General features: G+C 40.1%; 1 protein-coding gene across 1 annotated transcript in view; it reads left to right on the top strand.

Moving 5' to 3' along the window:
* NFATC3 (nuclear factor of activated T cells 3) overlaps positions 1–18,364 on the top strand; it is a 50,682-nt gene extending 32,318 nt beyond the window's left edge. The window contains exons 5-10 of the mRNA XM_083452612.1: positions 963–1,135; positions 2,718–2,858; positions 3,826–3,881; positions 5,207–5,333; positions 6,859–7,920; positions 14,599–18,364. Of these exons, the coding sequence (XP_083308738.1) occupies positions 963–1,135; positions 2,718–2,858; positions 3,826–3,881; positions 5,207–5,333; positions 6,859–7,920; positions 14,599–14,723 (1,684 nt within the window). The 3' untranslated portion in view covers positions 14,724–18,364. The remainder of the gene's footprint in view (positions 1–962; positions 1,136–2,717; positions 2,859–3,825; positions 3,882–5,206; positions 5,334–6,858; positions 7,921–14,598) is intronic.
* The last annotated feature ends 7,931 nt before the right edge of the window (positions 18,365–26,295 follow it).

Raw genomic sequence — 26,295 nt, forward strand, 5'->3', positions numbered from 1 at the left:
CTAAGATCTGACCAAATAGGAATGTTAAAATAGATTGGCTCAGATGTAATGTTTTGATCTCCAAACCCATGTTTTGGCAGGTTAGGCATGTGCATTCCCTCCCCTCATACACTCAGATATCCTCCTTCCCTTCCTCCTTTGCACAAGTCATAGTTTGGGTGCAACAGTAGACTATGGTTTGCTCAAACTAGGAAGAGAGTATGTGGGATAAAGAAAGAGTCCATGAGCCTTCACCATGTGGTTTGGAGGGATAGGAATGTTGTATTCGAACTGACTTGGTGAATTTGAGCTTAATCTAACCCTCAAGATTTATTAGTTCAGATGGAAGAAATGTGATACATGAAGGTAACAGTTGCTGAATGAGGCTTGTAACAAGTGCACCCTAGCCACCAGCTGTAGTCTGGCATGTGCAATTTTCATGAGCATTACTCACGAGAATTTCATTGGCATATGTTAACTATAGGAATAGTCACCCAAGGTTCTTCCAACTCCTACATTTTCAGAGTGGACCTTAGTGTTGGATAGTTTGTCTACTTCTACCATATACCTGTGGTGTAATACTTTGCCTGTTTAGTGTTTTGCAAATTTAAAAAAGTATCCAGTTTCTTCCACATTTTATTATATGCATAGTTTGCCATTTCAAAATGATCATTTCATGGAAAAATAAGAGATTGTTTTGTTTCTTTGTGTGGCACAGCTGCGGTTGCTTCTAAGGGTGACTCCTGCCATTTTAAATATCATTCTTTGTTTCTGCATTTGTTAATGGTACTGGGGTAGAGTATTGAGACTGTATTCCAACATAAGCTAGTAAAGAACAATGTGCATGGATGTTGGTTTCATGTCTGACAAGCATTCAAACAGCAAGAAGGAAAATATGAGTAACTATAAAATATGCATACTTGAATTATATAAAAAGAAACACCTGACATGCACATTTTCATTCAACTCTCTGTCTCCCATAGCATTGACTGTGCAGGTATTTTGAAACTCCGCAATTCTGACATAGAACTTCGTAAAGGGGAGACAGATATTGGAAGGAAGAATACAAGAGTGCGGCTTGTGTTTCGAGTTCACATCCCACAGCCTAATGGAAAAGTCTTGTCCCTTCAAGCTGCTTCAATACCTGTTGAATGCTGTAAGTTTTCTCTTCTTTGTGTTGTGTTCCTCATTGAGTACACTTAATAAAATAAAAACTGATTTCATGCTGGATTCATCCCCTTCTGATGCTAATTTGTACTCATTTTTAAGTTATTATTTTGTTGTGTTGAGTTTTTGCCTTCGTTGGATTAATTGGCTAGATCAGGCTTCCTCATCCTCGGCCCTCCAGATGTTTTTGGCCTACAACTCCCATGATCCCTAGCTAGCCAGACCAGTGGTCAGGGATGCTGGGAATTGTCATCTCAAAACATCTGGAGGGCCGAGGTTGAGGAAGCCTGGGCTAGATCCATATTGATAGTTATAGAAATACATAATATTAGAATTCTGAATTTAGCATGGCAATATATATTATTGCCTTATTATTAGCTGTGTGGGGCTTCTAGCTGGAAGGAAATACTGGTATAAAATTAGATGTAATTTACATGCATAACATTACTTGAATGGATAAAGACTGCCAAATTACTGTCAAATAGATCCAGGGTTTTGGTTTTGTGTTGGGCTCCTTTAAAAGTTAATATTGGTAGGAGATCTAAATGGGATTTGCAGTTTTGTGGGAAACAATTTTATTATAAAAATGGCATGCATCAAATACTCTAGGAAAGCAAACTGCACAATTTCAGAAGTTTGGGTGTAGGGGCTAGGGAGTTATGATAAATGAGTGTAGCGGGAGATGGGGAAACTTCTGGTTTGTGTTCTGCTGTATTGGCACCAAAAATCAGAAAGCTGATTAACAGGAGTGGATTGTGGGGAGATGGTACAGAGACAGAGGGATTCAAATGTCTAGCATTTCCAAGGAAACACCCCTAACAGAACTAGGAAAGACTACATAATAGACAAGAACAAGGTGATATGTTACTTTAACATCCATTCCCAAAAGTTGATTTGAGAGCCCTGGAAAATCCCTCTGGTTGGAAGCTAAAGAGCTCTTCTTCTCCCTTAAATGGCAAGCTTAGGGAGAAGTGTTTCCATTTTTGGAGATCTACTGCAGTTTTTTTAACAGTCACATTCCCCTAAATCTGTTTAGAGGTCCCCACTTGTGTTTGCAGCATTTCTGACGATTCCCCTTCAGCTAATAAAAGCTCTGAATATGTCCCACTTCAGTTTTTGATTTGGAATTTGTCCAAATCTGATGCATACCCTCACAAAATAACTTGCATTTTGATATAAACGCTTTTGAACCACAATTTCTTTTGAAAAACATTATTTGAGTCATGTAGCATTGTTTTCAACATGGGATTTTCCACCCATTTTAATAGCTTAAATTGTGCCTCATAGCAGATTTATATAAAATTTGTTCTAATTTAGCCTTTTCCTTTCATAGAAGGGGCATAGTTGACTTGGAAACCAGCTTAGTGATAATGATATATGGATAAGAAAAACTTGTTTTCCTCTCCTTTAGGAAAATGAACACTGCATGATTACCAGCACCTATTTACGATAATAATTATGTTTAAATGATGCACACTGTTTTAAATGGTAAATACAGGCTTTGGTCACCTTAACCTCTTAAGCTATAATTCTAGCATGCTTATTTATATTTGTACATCTTTTTCACAAAGCTCAGAGATCGGCTCAAGAACTTCCTCAGATAGAGAAATACAACATCAACAGTTGCTCAGTAAATGGAGGCCATGAAATGGTTGTTACTGGATCGAATTTCCTTCCAGAATCAAAAATAATATTTCTTGAAAAGGGGCAAGGTGAGTATATAGCACAACATTAGTGAATTATATATATGTGTGTGTGTGTGTGCATGCATGTTTGTAATTGTAGTATGCAATTTAATATAGAATGTTTTAAATATATAAATAACAGAGCTACTAGCAATATATAATATAACTGCAAGTACTTGGCAATCATTTTTAATGATTTTAATGCAATTTCCCAACATTTTTTCACAATTTGTTTAATAACACAAGTTTAAGATTATTCCACAAAATTCTACAAAAATGTAAAAGTCAATATTATGTAGTTATTTACCCAAAAAACCTAAATTATATTAATTTAACCAAAATATCTTTTGACTTCTCAAATCATATTACAACTTTTCATCAGCCCTCATTTTGGGAATTGAAAAATTCAACACACCCTACAACATTTCTCATCAGAAGTGACATTAGAAACTCGTGTAGAGCAACAGCCACTGTTTCTGCACATTCTAAGCTTTAGCTGCTTAGAATTATTGCAGAGTTTTCCCTTACCAAGGTGCTGCTTCTTACTTTCCCAGCGATTTTTAACCTGGTTTGCTATTCTTTCAGCAGGTGAAGGAGCCTTAAGTCTCCCCACCTCCAAGTATAGCCTCTCTTTGCACTCCTTTTTTATGCAAGCTATTCTGCAATTGCAGCAGCCACTAGTTATGAATTAAGTATGAATGTGCCAAAACAACAATTTCCTTCTCTCCCCTATTTCAGATTCCTCTTTGATACCTACCTTTTCTATACAGTATTCATCTTTCTGGGCTCTTTGCTAGCAGTTAAATCAAGGCAATTCTGTGTCAGTACTATGCATAACTCAAATGTTGGGGATCTTGTGCGTTGAGATACCTTTGGATTTTTAAAGGAAAACTAGCATGAAGGATTTTTACAGTCTGTGTTTTGTCTATCATTAATTATTAGATTGCTTTTTTTCAGTAATTTGATACTTCAACTAAAATCTTTCTCTTGATAGATGGAAGGCCCCAGTGGGAGGTGGAAGGAAAAATAATTAGAGAAAGGAGTCAAGAGGTGAGCTTTCTTTTAAACGTGGGGAATTATTTTTAAATGTACTGTAGCCTTGTAAGCAGCTTGGCAGACACTTGAGCACAATGTGGGTAGCCATAAATTTTCTCATTTTAGCAGAAAGGTTAAATGTTTAAGTATAACTGATCTACTTCATGGGTGTTTACATATCAGTAGGGGTGCAAAAAATGTTTGCAGAATGTAGGAGCTAGCTAGTTTTTCTAGGAGTTGGCTTTGAGCATGGCAGTTAGACCAGAATTGGCCAGTAAGAGGAAGTTTTATGTTCTTTCTGCAAGGACTTCACTGAAAGGTGGCAGACCCTACCTGGAATTCAGAATTTCTGATGCAGAGCCTTTCCTCCATTGAGTGCTGTGACTATTATGGTTGCTCAGGAAGGGCTTATCTCAGTGGTAGTCATGCTTTGTGTGCAAAAGAGTGCAGCTTTCAGTCTATGGCACCTTCAGGTGGGGGATGAGAAAAATTCCATTATGAAACCCTAGAGAGATACTGCCTGCCAGCTCTGTATTGTCTACATTGATCATGTAGGCCAAAGAGCTGTATCAATAATGAGGGGGAAAGGCACCCACATAATCTTATTGCTGCTTAATATGTTTGAGAACTGAGTTCTGGGTTTGAAAGAGCTCCTGAAGCTATATCGAGGACAGGCCAGATTAATATTAAAAAGGTTTCTTTCTAGAGTACTATCTGGAAACAAGAAGAAAAAAAGATATTAAAACAGAGGAGGTGGAAAAGACTAAAAATAGGCGTTGGAGTAGTGGAAAGGAGTTGAGCCCAGGGGCTTGGGATGTAAAAGGAGCCAAAATGGTGTGAAGAAGAAAAAAGGGGATAATAGATTTCCAACATACTACAGCAAATATAGCAAAAGTCCTTTATCTACCTTTTAGCCACAGAGAACCCAGCCATGTCTAAGAAGTTGAATTTATGTGCCACTGACATGTCCAGTAGTATAGATGTTTGGTTAGCAAATGAAAATTCTGGAATATACTTTACATAATTAAAACATTAATATGATATTTGTCCTGCATCAAGGAACTGCTTTATAAGAAATTTAAAATCACAGTTAGATTTTCTGTGACTTTTAAGGATACAAAAGAAAGGGAGTGGAGAGATGGGGAGGTGGCCTATTGAACTTTCCCAGCGATGGCCATTCTGTAAAAAAGATGCTCTGCTTGGTAGCCTAACATATAGTACAGTACTTTAGGGGAGAAAGCATATGCTTTGCCAGCTGATCTTGGAGAGGACGAGGCTTATTTAGGGGAAGATGTTTGCTCTTGCTTTTAATATGCAAATTTCATTTGTTTTTCATTCAGGCTACAATTGTCCTTGAAGTTCCTCCATACCACAACAAAACAGTTACAGCTACTGTCCAGGTGCAGTTCTATGTTTGCAATGGCAAGAGGAAAAAAAGTCAGTCTCAGCGTTTTACTTACACTCCAGGTACATACATACCTTCTTTCTAGTATAAATCAAGGGTGAAATTCAAAATGTTCTTTGTTTCAAATTTCAATAGCACTTAACCTGGATTTGGGGTACCTGTTTTTTAAAAATTATTTTTGCAATTATATTTGGCTATGGCTATTAAAGCGCCTAAATTGGATCTTGATGTTTTGTACAACACTGTAATTCTTGGCAGCTGATAAAAGGTTGAGAAGTGCATCCAGCGGTATTTTGAAAGCATTAATTGTAGCTCTTGACCCAAGATCAGGGGAGAAACCGTTTACCTTTTGAGCTTGAAGGTTAGAAATAGGAAAAGCCCTTCAAAATGCAGAATAAATGTGAATGTCAATGCTGGGTGGAAAATACAGTATTTTCACTTTTAATACACATCTCTCCCACTCTTGACAATCTCTCTCAAACCAACCATATACAACTTACTCAGATGTATATAGTATTACTGTCTTGAGTTAAACATATCAAGATGTCTAAAACAATAGTAATGGTACACACATTTTGTAAAATTATGCTATCTCACTACACACAGAGATTATTAATTTTGAAAGCAAAATTTATCCATATTATCATGACCATTTATGTAAAATAAACAAGCTATGCCATAAAATGACAGTCAGACTGATTCAAAAATAATGCTTCCTACACTGAATGTTGATTTTGCATACTGAAATGGGTCTCAGCTTTTTAAATTTTGCATAAAGTGCTTGTAAAAAGTTATTCATTTTTCACAATTTCCATTGCTTATAATGTGGAAATCTTTAGGTAATATAAACCTATATGATCAATAGTTGTGTATATTTCATTCACTACTTTCAGCAAAGATTGACTCTCAAAGCAGCTTACAATTAAAATCTATACAGAGACAGCAGAGTTAGATATATGTGGGTGATTATAGCCAAGGAGAGGAGGGCACAATATTTTCTGGTTCTTGCAGTTGGTAGCAGTTCAGGTTCCAGGCTTTTCTTTCTGACTTCTAACAGCACAATTAATTCTATTATAGTTAAGTGTGGCATAGATTCCATCTTGAATATGGGACCTTGTGCATGCAATCTCTAACATGTACCTTAATAAAGATATATATTGCTTACCGTGGCTGGGAATGACATCTGCATGATACTCACATGGCTTCTTTTAGTCAGGATCGATTATACGGTGGTACCTCAGTTTACAAACTTAACCCGTTCCTGAAGTCTGTTTTTAAACCAAATCCATTCTTAAACCAAGGCACGCTTTCCCTAATGAGGCCTCCCGCCGCTGGGGGCCCTTCCACCGTTCGGCTTCCGTTCATAGACCGAGGTAAAGTTCGCAAACCGGAACACTACTTCCGGTTTTGCTGCATTCATAAACTGAATAGTTCATAAGCATGACTGTTCGTAAACCAAGGTAACACTATATGGCGATATGCATGGCCTTGTACTGACTTGGGATAAGGTTGCATCTTCTGTGACCAAGTTCTGATGTCCGTCATTTTATCTGAATTTAGTAAATAGTTGGTTTTCTTATTTCACAGTTGTACTAAAGCAAGAGAACAGAGATGAAATGGATTTGTCTTCAGTTCCATCGTTGTCCTTGACTCGTTGTACAGGTGTTAAAGGACTCTCTTCTCTCCAAACTCAGCTGCCTTCACCAGATCCAGGGCTCTCGCATGATAGTTTACTTTCTACTTCACCTAGGAGCCTTGTATGCCCAGTTCAGCAGACGTACACATCCATGGCATCCTCACCAGTATCTCAGTTGCCACACATCCAGAATAGAAGCATTAGTCCAGGTGAAGAGCATCATGTTTTGTCTCCAGCTGTAGTCCACCCATCTTTTCAGGTAACATCAGCACCTTCTGCGAGGCCTTCCTACCAGCCTATGCAATCTAATGTTATGTTTAATGGACAGACTGGTCTTCCCATGAACTCTGCTTCCTCCAGCCAAGGATATGATGCAATTTCCTTTCAACAAGATGCAGCTGTACCTCCATTGATAAACCTTAGCTGCCAATCTCTACCAACAATGCCCTATCTTTCTTCAAGTCCAGTTTCAGTGTCAACTTCAGCTGCAACAGGAGGGCATCCTTCAGTCCACCCAACTCAATCAAGACAATCGTCACCTCATTTGCAGTCAATGGGATACCATTGTTCAAATCCTCTGCAAAGTTCTGTCTCTTCCACAATGACTCAGTCCCTGGGACACCCTTCCACACAGTTGCAGCAAGTTACTTACCATTCTTCAAATCCAGGTAACACTTCATCGCCATCCCCCAAACCTTCTCATTCATTGGGCCATTCACCACGATCTGGGCCATCTTCTCCACAATTGCAGCCTATGCCTTACCAGACTCCTAGCTCAGGACCCGCTTCATCTCCTCCTCCAACTGCTGTTGGTCACTCTGGACAACAGTCCCCACAGGCACACAGCCCAGGCTTGGGTGGAATTCCTGCAGCTTCATCTTTGATGCATCATAACATATGTGACTCATCTCCATTTTCACCAGAGGAATCAGCTGTTAACATTAAACCTGAACCTGAAGATCGAGAGTTGAATTTTCAGACGATAGGGTTGCAAGACATCACTTTGGATGATGGTAAGTGATGTTATAAGTGTAAGGTTGAATGCGGTTTTGCTTTTAAAAAAAGCAGTATATTGAAAAAGAAAAGGGGGGAAAATAGTATAATAAAGGATTACATTTGGAGAGCCTGATACACACACATGACCTGGTTGTTGGCTTTCCTGTTTGTCGTAATATTGGTTGTAGGTATGCAACTGGGGAATGAGTGCTTGAGCATTTCATTTGTGTGTTGAAGTCTGCTTTCTTGTGAGTTGTATGTATATCAGTGCTTTTCTATGCACAGAGAGCCTCTAGGTTAGGTGGACAGTCATCTCTTCTTAAGTCATTTAATGTTTTAGCGTTTGTTAGTAGGTATAATCCTATGTTATAGGAAGTTTAATAATGCCTCTCGAAACATGACTTTGTGTCATACTTTGGATGCAAATCAGATAGTTGAAGAAAGCATTGCTTGCTCCATGTGACAGCCCTTTAGATATTTGGAGATGACTATTGTATCTCCTCTCAATCTTTACCAGGCTAAACATACTCAGTTCCCTCAACCAGGCCTCATAAGGCTTGGTTTCCAGACCCTTGAACATCTTGGTCACCCTCCTCTGCATACAGTGCAGCTTGTCAATATCCTTCTTAAATAGTTCATAGAAATAATTCATAAAAGAGACTCCTAAATATTTGCAACGCACAAACAATTTTTGACAACTGACTGAGTGTCCAAAGTGGATAACTTTCATCCACTGGTCAAGGATGCTCAAGTCTCCTGGAAAATTTACATACATTTCTCTTATTTTTTAAAAAAACAATTATATAAAAGAATCCGAATAGTGGAATGAGTAGCACAGTTACTTAGCTTTTGAAAAGATTTCAAGATACTTGAGAATTTTTCCATGAAATGTTCCTGTTTTAGTGTAACAATATGCAATCTTTGTTAACTGGTCTGAGGTTATGTTAACCTTGATTTATGTTCAGTATCAGATTATGATGACCTTTTGCTAATCTTCTTTCACTTCCTTATCCGTTGTGTCTCCCATTACATAAAGCTGTGGATTAGAAAAGCAAGGAATAAGGCTGTGTATTTAGGAGTTTGCTTTGGAACTAGCCTATGAGCACATAAGGAAGGCTCATTACTTCACTTTCCCTATGAGCAGTATTTTTGGTATACCACTTGAAAGGGATGTTGCGTGATTAGTAAAACCTACATGTCCTGAAGAATTCATCCAAAATGTGTTGGGCTTTGCAGTATTTCATATCATTTGATAAAGTTAGATTTTAAGCACCATTTTGAATGTCTCAATTTTCTTTGTTGCCATTTTGTTTTTGTGCCTTTTGCTTTTGGTGTTGTGTCCCCACCCTCTTCGGTATTTCAGAATAGTTGAGATGACATGAATACAAGCCCACCTTCATTAAGAGGGTAACATGAATCGCCCCTTTTCAATTACAGTAAGCCTGCTACTTACGCACATTTAACTTGTGCACATTCAGCTTTATGTGCTTGGCAAAAAAGTATTTTTGGGGGGAAGAAGGTGGCTGGTGTCCAGGGAAAAAGACTTTAGCAATCCTACCTGCCATTGAACCCATATTTGTTACTATACAGTATGTGATTTTGGCTTTAGGTGCAATCCCTTGAACATAACTGCCACATAAGTTGTGGGCTTAAAATGTTTTGGATGCTGTCCTGCTGGTGGTGGTTAGGTGACTAGAAGACATTTTGAGGTAGCTCAAGTGTGACTCCAGTTGCTCATCTTGTAACTTGAGATTCTTGGTTTTAAAGGCTCTGGGGTTCAGGAGCGGCACTGTTCCCTGGAACTCTAAAAATCAGGCATTTCTGTGTAAATTAGGTTTAGGGTCTTGAACTTATAAGAAGATAGTAAGTTCCCCCAAAATTTACTTAAATTTCAAGTGAAAAACTTTTACACAATACAGTAATAACCTTTCCAAATTAAAATTGTTCTTCAGGAGCTCTGTTCCAACCTATGGGCATAGAAAAATAATTTGAGTTTCAGATGGAGATGTCATAAGTTCCTAACAAAAGCATTTAATTCCAGAATATCATGTAATTAGTAATGATACAATGGAGCTCCTTTTCAAATGTACATAAATGAAAAATTTGGAGGACTCATATGGTGGCCACCTAGTATAACTGATCATTCTGAGGAATTACAATAAATAGCTTAATGGAGTGATCCGCTTCTGCTTCTTGCGTTGCCTGGGCACAGTTTTAGTACTTCTCAAATTTAAGGTTTATTTGCCGTGTCATTTGTCACATTCTTACTAGTTTGGAGTTTTTATCACATTTGAACCCAAATGTGGTGGTGCAGTCTTGTCTGTTCCTAATTCAGAAGCAACATAACCTAAGGATCTGCTTTCTACAGTTCATACCTTTCTTCCCTGAAACATTTGTTTTCTATTCCACTTACTTAAAAATACCACAGTTTATCTTGTTTGTTTGCTTTTAAATATTAGATCATAGAATTATACTTCTTGAAATCCAAAACTTTAGTCATTTCTAAACTAGGATTACTGGCACATTCATGACTCAGTTGTATTGTGATTCACTTGCATCTGAGCAGAGGTTCTACGGTTTGCAGATAGGTTAATGCAGCTTGCCAATAGACTCTTACTTTAAAGATCAAAAGGCAAAGCAGATCGTTCCAGCAACTTTATCAAGTGTCACTTGTCACCTGTTCTGCTTACAACTATACAGCCTCAAAATAATTTCCAAATGGTCAGCAGGTAATCAAGCAGTCCAGAATGCCAAGTTCTCAAGCTACATGTAAACAGGATTCCTTTTTTGCTCTCCCCCACTCTGGAGTATCTTGTATAAAATACATACTGCCTAGAAGTTTATAAAATTGAGAGTAATTCTATAAACCCAACAGCTCATAAAATATTAAGAAACACATAATTCCTTCTTCCTGATACTTCTACTACTGGCACAATTTTATCAGATGAAATGCCACCATATCCTTTTTCAGGGACTACTGGCCCCTTCCTTGCATACAGCAACTCTTCTAACAGTGCTTTTAGGAATAAATCCAATAGATATTAAAGGCACTTATTCCTTGGTAAATATATGGAGGATTCCAGTCAAAAGCCATAGTTTTTTCTTAATATTGCTATCGGTTTTGGCATCACTGTTCTAAGCATTTGTTAAAAATAAACGTCACTTAAGCCAAATATTTGAAGGCTCAAATGAAGAGAAACACCAGTAACTTGCATAGAACTTTAACACCTCCTGTGTTGTTTATCCAGTATTTAGTCTAGGTTGTCTCCTATTAGGCCGTACAGAAATCAGTGAACATTACTAACTTAAGTCCACTGATTTTCACTTAGTTGGATACAAACCACATTCATCTGAAAAGTCAAAGCCAAATGTGGATCTCTTAGGGAAACTTTTTATGGTCTTAGAGAGGAATAAAGTGTTAAATAACTAAAGATGTGAAACTGTGCAGAAATATATTCCAGTTAGCCCCCCAAATTGAATAAATGTGGCAAACGTGTGTGCTGCAGACTATGAAACCTTTAGCTGCTGGCTGTAAGAAAACCCTAGCTGGTTTAGCTGCTGCGATGTTTTGGATACATTTTAAGCTCATAATTTTAAACTGTCTAGGCCAAGAGACCAGATGGAGTATTGGTGGGAAGGAGGTATAAGAAGAAGGTAGTCCTATAATAGTGGTACATAACTGTTACTGTGTGAAGAGGATGCAGGGTGGAATGTAGGAAGCTGCCTTACGCAGTGTCAGACCATTGGCCCATCTAGCTCAGTATTGTCTACACTGAATGGCAGCAGCTCTCTACAGGGTCAGTCAGGGGACATTTCTAGTTCTATCTGGAGATGCCAGGGATTGAATCTAGGACTTTCTGCATTCAAAGTAGTTAGTTGCTCTACCACTATGGTCCTTACTTACCCTTGAGAACAGGGAATGAATATTTGCAGATAACCTTTGTTTTTAATCTAATTACAATTTGAAACAGATTGTGTTCACTTTTTTGTTTCATAAACATAACCTTGGTTCTCACCGCAATCAATTTCAGTATGCTTTTGTCAACAGAAAAATTAACTGAACACTTAGCAGTAAATGTCTGGCTATCACAGAGTTAAGAACGATACTATGTATAATTCTAGAAGGCAGAAGCAGTCTAATTCCAAATAATGTTTATTCCTCTGTGTTCTGATGTTTAATAGAAACATGCAGATGCAGCCATTGACTTGAACAGCAGTGTGTTCAATAGCTTGCAGTGCATATAAGGACAGTGTTGTCATTTGTAATATGATAGGATTGACAGTGGATTTTACTGTATTTTATTTCTGTACTAAGGCATTATTTTGAATCAGCATCAAAAGCGCATATTTAAAAGAATAAAAGTGCAATACATGTAGTCCCCTGTCCTCTTACCAGTAGACTGACTTGTTAACTAATCAGCTTCTAACTTTAGAATTGTGGCAGTATGTTCCAAGTCTCTTAGAATAATAGAATCATAGAACTGTAATTGGAAGGCATCCCAAGGGTCATCTAGTCCAACCCCATGCAATGCAGGAATCCTGGCTACATCCCTACGTGTGCTCAAACCACCAACTTTCTCGCCAAATGCACTGACCCATTGAGCCACCCGAGGACCTTTGGCATAGTGAATTATTATTTTCAGTTATGATGGAAAGATTTTGCCAGCATACATTCAAACCATTCAAAATTTAATTATTTATTGTAAGCTCTGCATGTGACATTCCTCAGTACTTTCAATTTTATTAAAGTTTGTAGACTGTTAAACATTGTGCTTCTTTAATTCTTTGCCCATAGTGACTTTGTGTGTAGTCCCAAAACAACTTCCTGGCCAGGCTGCAGAGTGTGTGGCTAAGAAAAGTGACCAACTCAGCCCCGAAATACTGGCCAACTGGGGCAGGAGTAAGGGTAATGATAGAGGGAGAAAAAGAGACTTCGTCATCTTCTTCTTCACCAATCTCAGTCCTGCCTGTGAATTTTTACAGGCACTTATATTACTACTATTATAATTTATTAAATGTATTTACCACCCTTTAGTCGAGGATCACAGAGCAGTTTATAGGATAAAAACACAAAATGCATAATATGACAAACAATACCACCTCCATACATAAAACATTGATTTCTCCCTTTAGTGATGAGCATTAACTCTGCATTTCCACATTTTAAAATTAAGCTGTTGCTGCTATGAAATCGCAAGTTTCTCAAAGAAACTGGGAAGAAGAAAATAATTCCTCTGTTTCTGGACATGTTGGGACTTTGAGCACAGGACTAGGATAATGCTGCAAAATTTATTTATTTTCAAGGTGATTTAACTAACTCAGAAGCAGTATGGAAAATAATTACTTCATGGGCCCACTACGCTATAGAAAAGGAACTGCAAGGAGAATCAATCTGTATTAAATCATGTTCTTGACAAATTCAAACATTACTTTTTAAAAACAAACTTGAGGTTGTTAGCCCTTGGGGCTCTTTGAAGGCATCTTAGCAGAACTGCTAGGTATTGCCAAAATTGCTTGGAAGCAATGACAAGTAGACAGGGAAGAGCTTTTAGGGTAGGGAATGTGATAGCACGTGCTGCAGCTGAGAACAAATCCATTGAAGCTCAAGCATAGCTTAGACTACTGGAGCATTGTCTGTATCTATTTTAAGAGTTCTGTTTTCCAGAGTGCCTCACTGTGTGCTCTTCTGCATCTGATGGCTGATGCCCACTGACACATCTGGCAGTGTAGCTGGAGAGGGGGGTTGCCGCCAATTGAGAGTATTGCTGAGTTGCATATTTGTTTTGCACAATCATTAGCTGTAAAAGAGAAAGCTAGCAAGTGCAAGACACGTTGTCTGAAGCAGGGCCCCCCATATGTTTTTGCACTCCCATCAGTCTCAGTGTCAGGGACTGGCTAGACACCTCCTCCTCCTGCCCCCACCTCTCCTGCTCCTCTGTCTCCCAGGACCAGAAGTGGATTGAAGTAGGATTGAAGTATGACTTTTGTATAAGATGACTCCATTCCTCTTATTTAGAAATTAAGGCATATCACATGGCATAAGTTTCTGAATTCATGCATTGTTTACACCTACACATCCATTGCCAAAAAATAAACAAAAATTAAAGAAGACAGCTTGCTTCCAGTTGCATGCAGCTTCTGCAGCCAACCGGAAGCCACAGAAGGTGCGCCAGACATTCAGGTTCTAAAGAACATTCGCAAACTGGAACACTCACTTCTGGGTTTGTGGCGTTCGGGAGCCAAAATGTTCGAATCACAAGGCGTTCGCAAACCAAGGTACAACCATATTCCAACCAAAAGACAAAAAAAGACTGCTTTGATGCAGGGCACATCAGAATGCATCAGAACATTTTTGTAATGCATGACTCAGTCATGAAAATGTGACGTAATGATCTCTACTCGTGTGCAAAGTACATCACACTGCTCTGTGAATCTTTGAAAAATGGGATAGGAAATATCTGAAATTCTAACTTTCAAAAAAGCATGATCTCTCCAGTCCCTTTGTATTGTTTAAAAGCTTTGTTTCATCCTACATACGTTCTTTTCAAGAGATTTTTAAACCTGTGCAGCTTTAACTGTGTTTAATATGAAATTATATAAATATCATCCAGAATGGAGTTTGGTCAATGTACCACTCAGAAAACAATATTTACGAAAACTGAACAAATACATTAATCCTTTCTCTTTCCTTTCAGTGAATGAAATCATAGGAAGAGATATGTCACAGATCTCGGTGTCCCATGGAGCAGGGGTGGCTATCCATTCTTCGCATGCATCTTCTGCATCTCTGGAGACAGGACTATCAGATGGAGCTCAGTAGCTACTAAGCTTGTGACTTCGTGATCCAGAAAACTTCGCACTTTTCCTTTGAGTAATGCTTCATCCCCCTCCTTAGATTTACTGTGCTTCCGACTTTGTGGCCTTGATGATCTGGAACAGTGGATCCTTTGCATAGCTGTTCTGGGAGGGTGGGGAAACGGTTACACTTCTAGCTTCCTAGGATGCTGTAAAAATTACTTTGTAAAAATGGACACAAAGAAGCAACCCAAGATACTTTAACCCTGAAAAAATACCAATGAGCTATGCTTGTTTTGTGCATTTAATAGAATACTTTTATATTAAGTGCTTAATTGTATGGAGAAATATAGTTTTGCTCTCAATATGCACAGTACTGAATGTGGGAATTCTTTTTTAAAAATACACATCTTCATATGCTGCTTTTCCTTAGAGATATTAGGACTGTAATATAAATTTGTATACCTTTTTGGGGGTCTTTTTGAAGAGCCTTTAAGCTTATATTGTTTGAAAGAGAACTTTTTTTTATAATGAAATCTTCCAGAGGCACAAAAGTACCTGTCATCTTAAGCCAATGCCTTGGAAGTCTTGCGTATAAAAAAATAGCATTTTCTTTGGACTTTTAGGAAGCAAAGCCAAATGTAGGTCTGTTGTTCTTTATACATTGAAAATCCTTGGTAGGCTGCAAAGAGACCATTCCATCATGGAAATATTGGGATTAAAATGACATTCCAAAATCTAACTTTTATAACTTTATACCCCTTGCTAGCACAGGCCCCCCTATAAGTGAAACAGGTTTTTCTAGTTCAGAAAAGTTTATAAAATGCTAATTTTTAAGGAGAGAACCAAGATTTTTGGATGCTAAAAAGCCATGCTCTATAAGGAAACCTTTTGGTTGGAATAGTTTTAAGTACGGGTTATCCACACTGTCTTGAAATCCCTCAGGTAGGGTTTTTCACTTAGTCCATGGTGTGTCTCCCCACCCCCACCCCACCCCTAGACAAATCCAATTTATATCTCTTGTTACTCAGACTTGTTTCTTAAAATATTTTCTTTATAACATTTTGATACTTATGTTCATGGGGATTCCTCCTTCAAGAAATCTGATTAGTCCCAGTATGTAGTAAAGGAAATGTAACAGGTTTTGATAAATAGTGAAAAACTGTTTAGCCGCTCATGCTCTTAACAGGCAGCTTTTTCTAGTAGTTAACAGACATCAGGGCACACCCACCATGAGTTTCTCTCCTCCAAGCGCTATTGAAATTAGTGGGGACTGCCCTTCTGCAACTCCTGTTGTACTTCCAGCAACCCACACCATCAAGGAATCATGTTTACACTACATTTTGAAATTTCAGACCACCCTGAATAAAAAAAATCATGATTGGAGCTGAAACATCAGAGTGACACAACTTTGTGTTAGTATTTCATACAAGATGGGCAATTACGAATTCATAATCCAAACATGTAAGACCCAGAATCCCCATTAGATAGTATATTTATGTTGCTTTTTGTATGAACATTGAGTTCTTTTAAAAAATTGAAAATCCAGCTTATTCAGCTTTGACTAGCCAAATAAGAAAGAGGGACTCCAGATTGCTAAGAAAGCAATCAAGTAAATATTAATCTGGCCTGGCCTGTTGTAAAAACATTGTAAGTCTTAACTGCATCCCCAGGATATATGTGCAGAAAGAACATAAGAGCCCATCCAAATCAGGCCATCCTTTTCTGGAAATCTGGCCCAATGCGTTTTAATCAATTTCCCACATCTCCTGTGAAGAGAGCTTTGTCTTCTTTAAGTCTCCTTTTAGCTATCAAGAGGGCACTTACAGATATTAGCCCCAACTGGCAATGTTCTGCTGACTGATTTGTCACTTGGTCTGCCAGTGTACCATTCAGTGTAAAATAAAATTCAGATGTTTTTGCTTATCTTCAGTGGAAACATAATGCCTGTCTTCTACAAAATTCCTAAAGTTTAGAATATATATATTTAACCTTGACAGTCAAAGCAAATACAATTTTGGGGGTTAGAATTTACAATTCAAGAGGGAAGGAAGTGGCCTTCATATGAACAGCTATCTTGAATGCTTTAATCAGGTAGATGTCAAATTGGAGTAGCTCTTAAATTCATCCCTTTCCCCCAGTAAATTTGCTTTTAATTAACTTTTTGAGATACGTAATATTATTAGACTACTGTTACTAGCTTGTCATATATAAATATTAGAAATCAAAAGGAGCGATACTGTCATTTGGAAAAGGTAGTTTCTCTGTAGTGTTGCTTTCAAATGAGTCTGTCTTCTGTTCACATAAGTTAAATAGCTTTAAAATAAGCTTAAGTACAGCTAGTTACATGTGTAGTACTTCACTCCTTTTTAAATTGCCTTAGCCTTTTCATGTCTAGTTGGTGACAATTCCTGCATTACAGTTTTCACTCCGTAAGTAGCAATGGGTCTCTAGTAACCAGTGGTTGCAGGGAGATTTCAAGTTTTCAGAGCTTTCAATACACCGTGGGGTTTTATGCTCCTTGGTGGTGTGTGGTGTAGCCTCTTCCCTCTCTAAGTCCTCCTGAATAGTTTTGAATTTATATTTTTCCTAAAATGTGGGAACCCAAACAATCCCGTGTTGCTATGCACTAAGTGAGCAATCCACCAAAAGCTGTTCCATTACAGCCTCTCTCCATTTCAGCAGGGCTTGCACAGGGGAGCCCCTTGCAAGCAAGCTACTGAAACAAATTGAGATTTTTGCAGCTGTGGAATTGGCGGATGGTTCACAAAATCTTCTGATGCCTTTAAATACCTTGATGCCTGTAGATGTAGAACTGCTTTCCTATTTAAAACAAAAACATAGACTTTGGGTACTAAAAATGGTTGTATTTGCCTTGTAAACACTTCAGTGCAAGGGTCTTAATTTTATTTTAATGTTTTGCTTGTGTGATGCTATAGATTTAAAGACTGTTAATCTTGTGTAATGTAGTGGATATAAAAGCACATGATTTCTATTGGACTATGCAACTTACAATTTTCAGCAGCCGCCGCCTGTGACTGGCACTTTGGCATCTACCTTGCTAGCCTCTCCCGCCTCCAAATCTACACAATTGCTTTCTATGCTGATGTCCAATTTTTAAAAAACATATTATGGAAAGCATTCAATAACAACTCTCAGCAGAAAGAGTGGAGGCTTTTGTTAATCAAATGAGGAGGCAGTACATGGCCCATTTGATATGGGCTACTAAAAGCAGTTTTGGCTTTACCAAAGTTTGACCACAATCTGGCACTCATTGTAATAAACTCTTCATCAGAGAAATGGAACTGCCATCCTTTGTAAACCAAAGATTAAAGAAGAAGAAAAAAAGACAAATTTTGTTTGTATGCAAACAAAACTTTGAAAACTCTATTTTTGATACACAGAATGAATGTCATTCCTTGAGAGGTTTGGAGACTATTCAAATTGAAGTTTTATATTTAACCATGTGGGACAATAATGATTTTAAGACTAAAGGTTACATTCTAGATGTTTACAGAGCCTTGTATTGTAATTTCATGTACATTTTGTGTATTAAACCTTTTGTAAGTTATGATTGCAGTGCTACATGCAGAAATACAAAGGGAAAAACTTGCGTTTTAGGCTCTTGAATCATAGTGTTGAAATAAAGAAGAAAATGCACAAAAATGTGTGTCTCCAATGAGGTGTGTGTACTATTTTGGGAGATTTGGCATGTTTTGCATGAGATGAGACTTTTCTCATGACCTCCTTGGTCCTTGGAGGATTTTATATTTTCTCCAGATTCCATAGAGATGCCCAAATCCATTCCACAGTCTCTTGACTGTAGTGCGCTTTCCACAGTACCTGTTCCACACAGTTCCTGTTTCACAAACTGCTGCGGTAACATTTAGATAACCCAGGAGCCAAATAGGCTTGCGTGTGATTTAGAGTTCTTTCCAAGCAGTGTTCTGTCTGAATTGCAGGAGGAGCACACCCCCCTAATGCATTTTATGAGAGGCAATAGTTCAATAGTAGAGCATGTTATTCTGCTTGTAGCATAAGGTTCCCAGTTCTGTCTCTGGCATCTTAATTGAAAAATAGTCTTTGCCTTAGATTTCAGAGAGCCACAGCTCATCAGAGCTGCAAATTTGTTGCAAGATGGGCAGTATGTTTCTAATAACCCAAGCTACACTACCTGCCGACAGAAGGCTTGCCTGTACTGCTAAGGTGCTAGCTGTAAATACAGGATCAGTAGCTTTGAGGTTGGTAGTAGTTGCATCTGTCTATGTGAGGAAAGAGCAAGGATCCAAACCACATGACCTAGCAAGAGCCCTGACCAATTTAGGATTAGCCTCCTCGACGGCGCCTCTACCTATATGGATGCTCCTGCAATATAAATAGAGGGGGTAGATGGAAGTGCCAATGATTTCATATTAAGCCATGGTGGCCTAGGCTTTCTAAAGATAGCTTGGGGAGGCTTGAACCCTGCTCCACATTCTTACCATGTAATTAAGAGCTGTAACGCTGGAGCTGCAGATCGATTGACAGGAGGATAATTTGCTTGTGGGTTCAGGCTTTCCTCCCTCTGTAATCTGCTAGTGCTTGTGTGAACTGATGAGGCCAAGAGGTGCCGTAAAATGACTTACCCTCTGTGGAATGAAACTGTGACTCAAGCCCCCTCTCATACCTCTGCTGTGTCACATGGGGCAATTAGTCCATAACTCATTCTAGGCATCATCGTCTTATGATGAAGAGTTGTGACAGAAGCAGTTTGCCCTTCAAGAGCTAATTGGGTAGATGCTGCTTAGAATTTTACTTAGGCTCTGCACCTCGATCCTAAAAGGACCATATAAATTACTAAACACTCATCCAAGCTCACACCTTTTCTGAATAACCTATTTTATTCTCTCTCTGTTCCTATTGTGAAAATGTGTTCATGTTCCAGTTTTATCACCAGCATGTTGTCATATGTTTTTGCGTTTCCCTGCTGGTGGTGGTGTGTTTGGATCTCAATTTGGAGGCACAGTTTCCGCTGCTTAGAATTTTACTATTTTCTCAGTTGCATCTCGCTTTTCCTCAAAGCGCAGCAGCTCCTGAAACTTGGAATTTGCATCACTTCCTTCACTCTCTTCCTCTTGGTGGCTCTTGATGGTGATGATGATGTCTAAAATCTCTTTCCTCTGCTTTTTTTTATTGCACTATTATAAAAACCATAAAGGCTTGCATGCAGCTCACAATACAGATTACCTTTCAAGCTTGCTGCAGTTAGCATAATGGAATAGCTGTCAGGTTTTCTTTTTGGTTTGTTTGTGCACAACATGGAACTATGAATTGCTGCTGCCTTTCTCCAAATCCTTTTATACACCAGTGTGTGCACTTTGAGAATTTGCAGTATTATTACTACACTAGGCAAGGTCTCATTCCAGTTGCCCCACAGTGCTCGTCTGCTGTTTACACACACTAGCCTTAGGCTTTCTGCTCTTCCACACTGCATTTTTCAGTGCTTCATAATTTTCAGCCCTTTTAAGATAGGACCATCCTAGGCTCTTCACTCATCACTGGTTGAATGCTATGTGTTAATAGCTGTGCAGATATACGTCTCAACTGTTAGGGATTTGCATTCAGCCAGTGTACAGAATGTGTACACAATAGCTGAACTTGTGTGTGTATGGTTAGTCCCATGTAACATTCAGTGACAGTGTGCTCAGAAGTGCAGCATCAGCATGTTGATGGGTGAGCTAAGATTTAAAAATGGGGGCCATTCCCTTGATGATGCCAGAACTTAATCTGAGCAGGAGATGAACTTTTAATAAGGAAAAGAAATAAGAAAACAGGATGGAGCATACCTGCACTATTCAACCGAACTGGCCTTTTGCTGCTTTGAATTCAGTCTCAGCCGCCTGCGCTACTTAACAGCAAGGCTGTTCCTAAGCCCCTGCTGTTGCTGATGGCTTGAACATCCTGCAAGCAGTTGTTTTGGCGTTCCTCTGAGTTGGTGGAGCCAGTTTCGCTTTTCCAGTTTTGTGCTGTGTTCCACTTGGCATCTTTTCAAGCTCAAGTGAGCTGTGCTAATATTAATTAGCTGATGGAATCACAGTGGAAATCAGGATGCGGCATGTCAATACTGGGCTTCTCACCACCTGCTTTCCTGGACAGGGACATCCGCTGTGCACATACCGTGCAGGGAACACCATCGTTCCCATCCAGCCCCGTCACTGCTATTAAATCAGAAAGATACTGTGACCTATTTAGCAGGCAAAGAGTAGTATACAGCATGGCAGTAGCCAATGTGCTGCCTTTCAGATGATGTTGGACTTCCATCATCCCCAGCCAGAATGGGCAATGATTAGGGATGATGGGAGTTGTAGTTCAATAACATCTGGAGGACATCTGGCTACTCCAGTATCATAAGTAATAATAAAAGCAGAGTAAGGCTTTCTTGGGAGGGGGCATATATACACATATTGTGATGGCCTGGAATCGGATTTGGAGGCTGAACCTGAGGAATCCCAGCCTGCACAGGATTTCCCGCCTCCAGAACCAGCTGAGCCGGGGCTGAGGCTTGAGCCTGAAGGGTCCTCACCTGTGCTGGTTCCTCAGGTGCAGGCACCAGCTGAGTCTGCTCTGGCTCCTGAGGGGATGGAGGACCCATTGCCTGCAGGTGCTCCACTCTCAGCCCCGTCAGGGGAAGCTGAGGTTGCCTCTGGGTCCAGTAACCCTCCAGCCTCTCCTGAGCTGCAGAGGCTCAGGGTAGAGAGGCGGAGGGAACTAAGTTCCCGCAGGAGGAGCACTCACCTCCAGACCAGGAGAGGTGAGTCACCTGAGGATCAGGGCCGCCCTGTGCCTCGGGGGAGATAAAAGCCAGCCAGTCCCAGTCCCCAGTTGAGGGAGCAACATCATTGGTTGTCAGTTCCAGCCTGATCCCTGACCTGCTTCCCTGCCGGAGCTCCTGACCTCATCTGACGCCCTGCCCTGCACCCAGCTTCTACTTCTACGGACTGCCTTCATACTGCACCATCGACCTCAGACTGGACTCGGACCTCGCCTCTCCCCAGGACCAGCACATATATATATATATACATACACATACGATTGCTTATCATCTGACCCGTCTACTGCAGTTATTAAGATTGCAGATGACACCACCATAATGGGTTTAATAACAGGTGGAGACGAATCAGCATATAGAGGGGAGGTCCAAAAAATATCTACATGGTGCCTAGGGAACAACTTGCACCTTAATATCAGCAAGACAAAGGAGATGGTGTTGGACTTTCAGAGGAAGAAAGGAGAACTAGCCCTGCTCTACATTGGGGAGGGCTGTGTGGAGAGAGTCTCTTCCTTTAAATTCCTAAAAGTTTATCTCAGTAAAGACCTTACTTGGAAAATCAGTACAACTCAGGTGGTTAAGTAAGCCCAACAGAGGCTCCATCTCCTTAAGAGTATTGCGAAAGAACGACGTCAGTCAACATTTGATGATCTGGGCCACAATAGAAAGTGTCCTTTCATACTGCATCACGGTGTGGTACGCTGGTTTGACACCAACTGATAGGAAGTGCCTACAGAGGGTGGTGAATACAGCACAAGATATTATGGGCTGTCCCGTGAATCCACTGGATGACATCGCGGAAGAACGTTGCCTCAGCAGAGTGAGGAAAATTCTGAAGGATGGTTCACACCCTGGCCTTCACTTTCTTGATGATCTGCCCTTGGGCCGAAGATATAGAAGCATGATTAATCGCACCAACAGGGTAAAAAACAGCTTTTATCTGTGGGCTGTTAGGCTGCTGAATGAAAAGATAACAGGGCAACTGACTTTTGGGTTTGGTGGGTGTGCGTCAGTAAACGAGGGGAATTAATACTAAGAGAGGTGAGTGGGGGGGGGGCGCTCGTGTAATCTCACTGTATACAAATTGTACAAGTGACAATAAAGTATTTCATATGAGGGGAAGTTTGGCTGAAGACTTTTGTTGCCTTCCTTCTCCTACTAGCCACATTTTTCTGCTCAGCCTCACTGTTACTGAGGGGGAGTTATACTGAGTGTTTAGAAGTTTAGAATGTAGAAGAAGAAGCTGTTGCACCAGTCAGACCAGTCTCTGTAAGATTATCTGTAAGATAATGCTCCTAGCTGGCCATTACATGTCCAAAGAGATTGCCCTGCTGCTACAGAGACAAATGGGTGGCTCTTTTCCCACCTCACATGGCTGAATGCAATGCCATCCCAGGAGGGAGAGCAATAGAACAAGGGAGGCTGTATGTGAGAGTATTTTGGGGGGGGGGGGATTCTGGAAGCTGGGGACACAGAAGCTGGTGTGTTGGACCCCAATATGTGACTTGGGGCTTCCCTAGAAACCTAATGGAGAAGCAAAAATCTTCTGGAGTGTTAGTGCTCTGAGTTCCTCTGTCCTATGTTCAGGTTGTACATGTGCAAATGAAACCACGTATTATAAAGACACCACAGTCTCTTTTGACCTTCATTCCAAGGAAACAACCCTGGAAAAGAGATATGGAGCCTCTCACTGCTCAGAGATTGGGTTGTGTGCAACAATAAATATACTCACAGATTAGTAGCTAGTGGCCCTCCTGATGCTGCTGAACTTCAGCTCCCATTGCCCTCTAACCACTAGTCATGCAGACTCATTGAATGTTGCGCATGAATAACTACAAAAGTGTGCATACCAATTTTTGTGTACAACAGGTACAGAGGTTGTATACTTGCTGAATGCAACATGTGAATAATACCCTCTATGATGCTGCTTTAAATGTATAGTGCAGATGGGCGTTTATATCTGCAGCAGGGGTGATTGGTTTTTTATGTTTCATGAGAAAACAGAAAAGGGGGAGAGTGCAGAAAGAGAAAGCGCTGCCTTACCCAACAGATTAACCAGAATGAAAGATCCCTGCTTTGTAGGAATTCTGTGTACTGCAAAACACACACACACCCCAAAACATCCCTCCCCCATATTACATGATTTGGAATCAAATGTGGGACAGTCCCCCCCCCCCAGGGCAATGCAGAGGTATCAGGCAGGCCCTGCCTCCTTCTACCCACCTTCCTCCCAGGTGCTGGCCTCGCCTTCAGCTTCATAGAAGAGCTATTAAAAGCTGGCCAAAGCTGTTTTCGTTTGCCACAGTCTCCCTTGACACCTCTCAGACCTGCCTCTTCCCCTGCCCTCCTGCCAGCAGCATCCATTAAATTACTATTTCAAGGATGTAACAAGAGGCTTCATTTATATATTTCCAAGCATTCAGCAAGCTGCTTTCTGTATCGTACATTAGGACAAATGGTACCCATAATAATATAAAATGCTTGGGCACTTGCAAAAAGGCAAGAAATATCCCCCTCCCAAGTACATTGTGTCCATTGACCCGATAGACTCACAGTAATTAGAGTGATGAGGCAGGGCCAGATTTTAAGGGGGATTTATTTACTGGGTGAAATTCTGCAAATCTGCTGAAAGATCAAGCATATTTGCATGTGGAGTTAAATCAGATACCCTGTAAGAACTTGATTCTGTTCCTTTTGATGGTGGTCACAACTGAAACAGCCCCACAGTATAATTATAGCTTGCTCTTTACACTGGCTAGAATAAAGTCTGGATTCTTGCATTGCAAGAAAAAATGATCCAACAAAGCAGACTTAGTAGACACCTAATCACGTCTGACTCATTTGAAGTCACTTAGATGGCCAGGTGTGGCTGAATAAATGCAGTGAGAACATTTGAGGGCACTCCATTCAGTTCTGTGTCCAGCGTGACCAAAGCTGCCATAGCCCAGAATCCTCTGCAATCCACTAAGGATTCCTCAGCAGAGAAGACAATGTGGAATGAGTTCCCTGGATGAAGAAAGCTTGAGAATCTCTGCATGGCTTAAGGTGCAACAGTTGGCTGACAGTTAAGAGTTGCAAGAGTGAGTAATGTGCTATTTTCATGGAAAGTGTTTAAGTCCAAGTTGATTGCCCCTACCATCTTCTGCAAAACATTAAAAGAAAAGAAAAACCCCTCTCTATTTTAAGACAACTAGCTTTTAAAATAGGAACCGGTTTCATAATGCCACATGGCTTTCTTAAAAAAGCATGCATAAACCCGACCTTTTGCATATAACATGAGGTCACAGGCAAATTAATGTTTCCAAAGATAAACCTGAGAAAAGTGTGTCGGTGATAGGATGGCCATGTGTCCTCCATTGCAGAAGAGAGTCCTCTAATTTAATTTCATCTGTTCTTGAAGGACTGTCTAGTCCCAGTTCAGGTTCAAGAGGGTGGAAGCAGAGTTGAAGTTGCCCATTAACAGTGAGCTCCTTAACAGCAGACTGAGCAGGCACAGAGCTCAGCTGGCCACGGAGCCTTACCCCTTACAACAGTGAGCACTATTTCAACTGGAATTAATGTACATTGCTTCTAAATTTCCATGTATGTAAACACATTTGCCTATGAACATTTTACCCATCCTTTTTAGAGGCAATGTAAGAAGTGGCCATCTTGTGTGGAAACACACATTTTCCAAATGCACTAGAAAAAAATTTAAGCTCCAATTTAATGCAACGGCATTTCTCAGAAAGATAGTGCGTTCCTGCACCTATGACTAAAATGAGGACCAGGCAGAGTGAACAACTGAGCATATATTTTTTGGAAGGTCATTACTGTTATCATTAGTGCAAGTAATTCTTACTATAAGGCCATAGCTTCTGCTTCAGATTTTGGTCCTTGCTCTGTCAAATTCAGTGTAAAGGGGACACCTACTGGTAGGATGGGTTTGTGGCACATTTCTTAGGGCTGCCTACTGGGGAACCTGCAGCCTTGCTGATATTGCTGGACCACAATTCCCATCACCCCAGCCCACATAATCAATGCTCAGGGATGATGGGAGTTGTAGTGCAGCAACATCTGCTGTGGTTACTGTGGAACAGCACTAACAGGAAACCAGCTTTTTCAGTTTTCCAGAGAGGCAGCTGTGTTTGCTAAAACAGACCGAGAGCTTCACAGTACTTGAAAGCGGCTTTCCCCAGCGTGGTGCCCTCCAGATGTTTTGAACTACGGATCCCATCAACGCTGGTTATTGGCCATGAGGCTGGCCCTGATGGGAGCTGGCATCTAGCAACCACTGGAAGGCCACAAGCTCTCCATTCCTGCCACAGACAGAACTTTCCCATCACCTTACCCAGAATGCTTTTGAGCTGAGCAGATTTGCACTGAAAAGTCAATCAAAGGTTGAGGAATCCAGTGAGGTAGACACATGCATTGAAGGGGGTTCAACAAGATGACTCTTTGGAGCCCTTCCAACCCTACAGTTCTATGATTCTAACTGCCCAAAGACAAGTTGAGACAAGCATGCACAGACCCAGGAGAGTGAAGCTGAAAACACCTGCTAAGCATTTAATTGCTTCATATCTGTATCAAATATAAAATAGAGAGCGGAAGGCAAGTTCGTAACGGAAGGGTTATTAGAAATCAGAACCACCCAATTCACACTAACTTATTTGTGTCTTTTAAAAGCGATATGCAAATTGTTGTTGACTGCATGGTGAAGGAAACTTGCAGAACCTTTTCAGTGTGACATCTCTGCAGCTTTCCAATCCAGGGTTAACATCAATCTAGAGAAAGTTCAAGAAAGCCAGGG

The sequence above is a fragment of the Podarcis tiliguerta genome (assembly GCF_965153285.1).
Source record: "Podarcis tiliguerta genome assembly, chromosome: 8".
Classification (NCBI taxonomy): domain Eukaryota; kingdom Metazoa; phylum Chordata; class Lepidosauria; order Squamata; family Lacertidae; genus Podarcis; species Podarcis tiliguerta.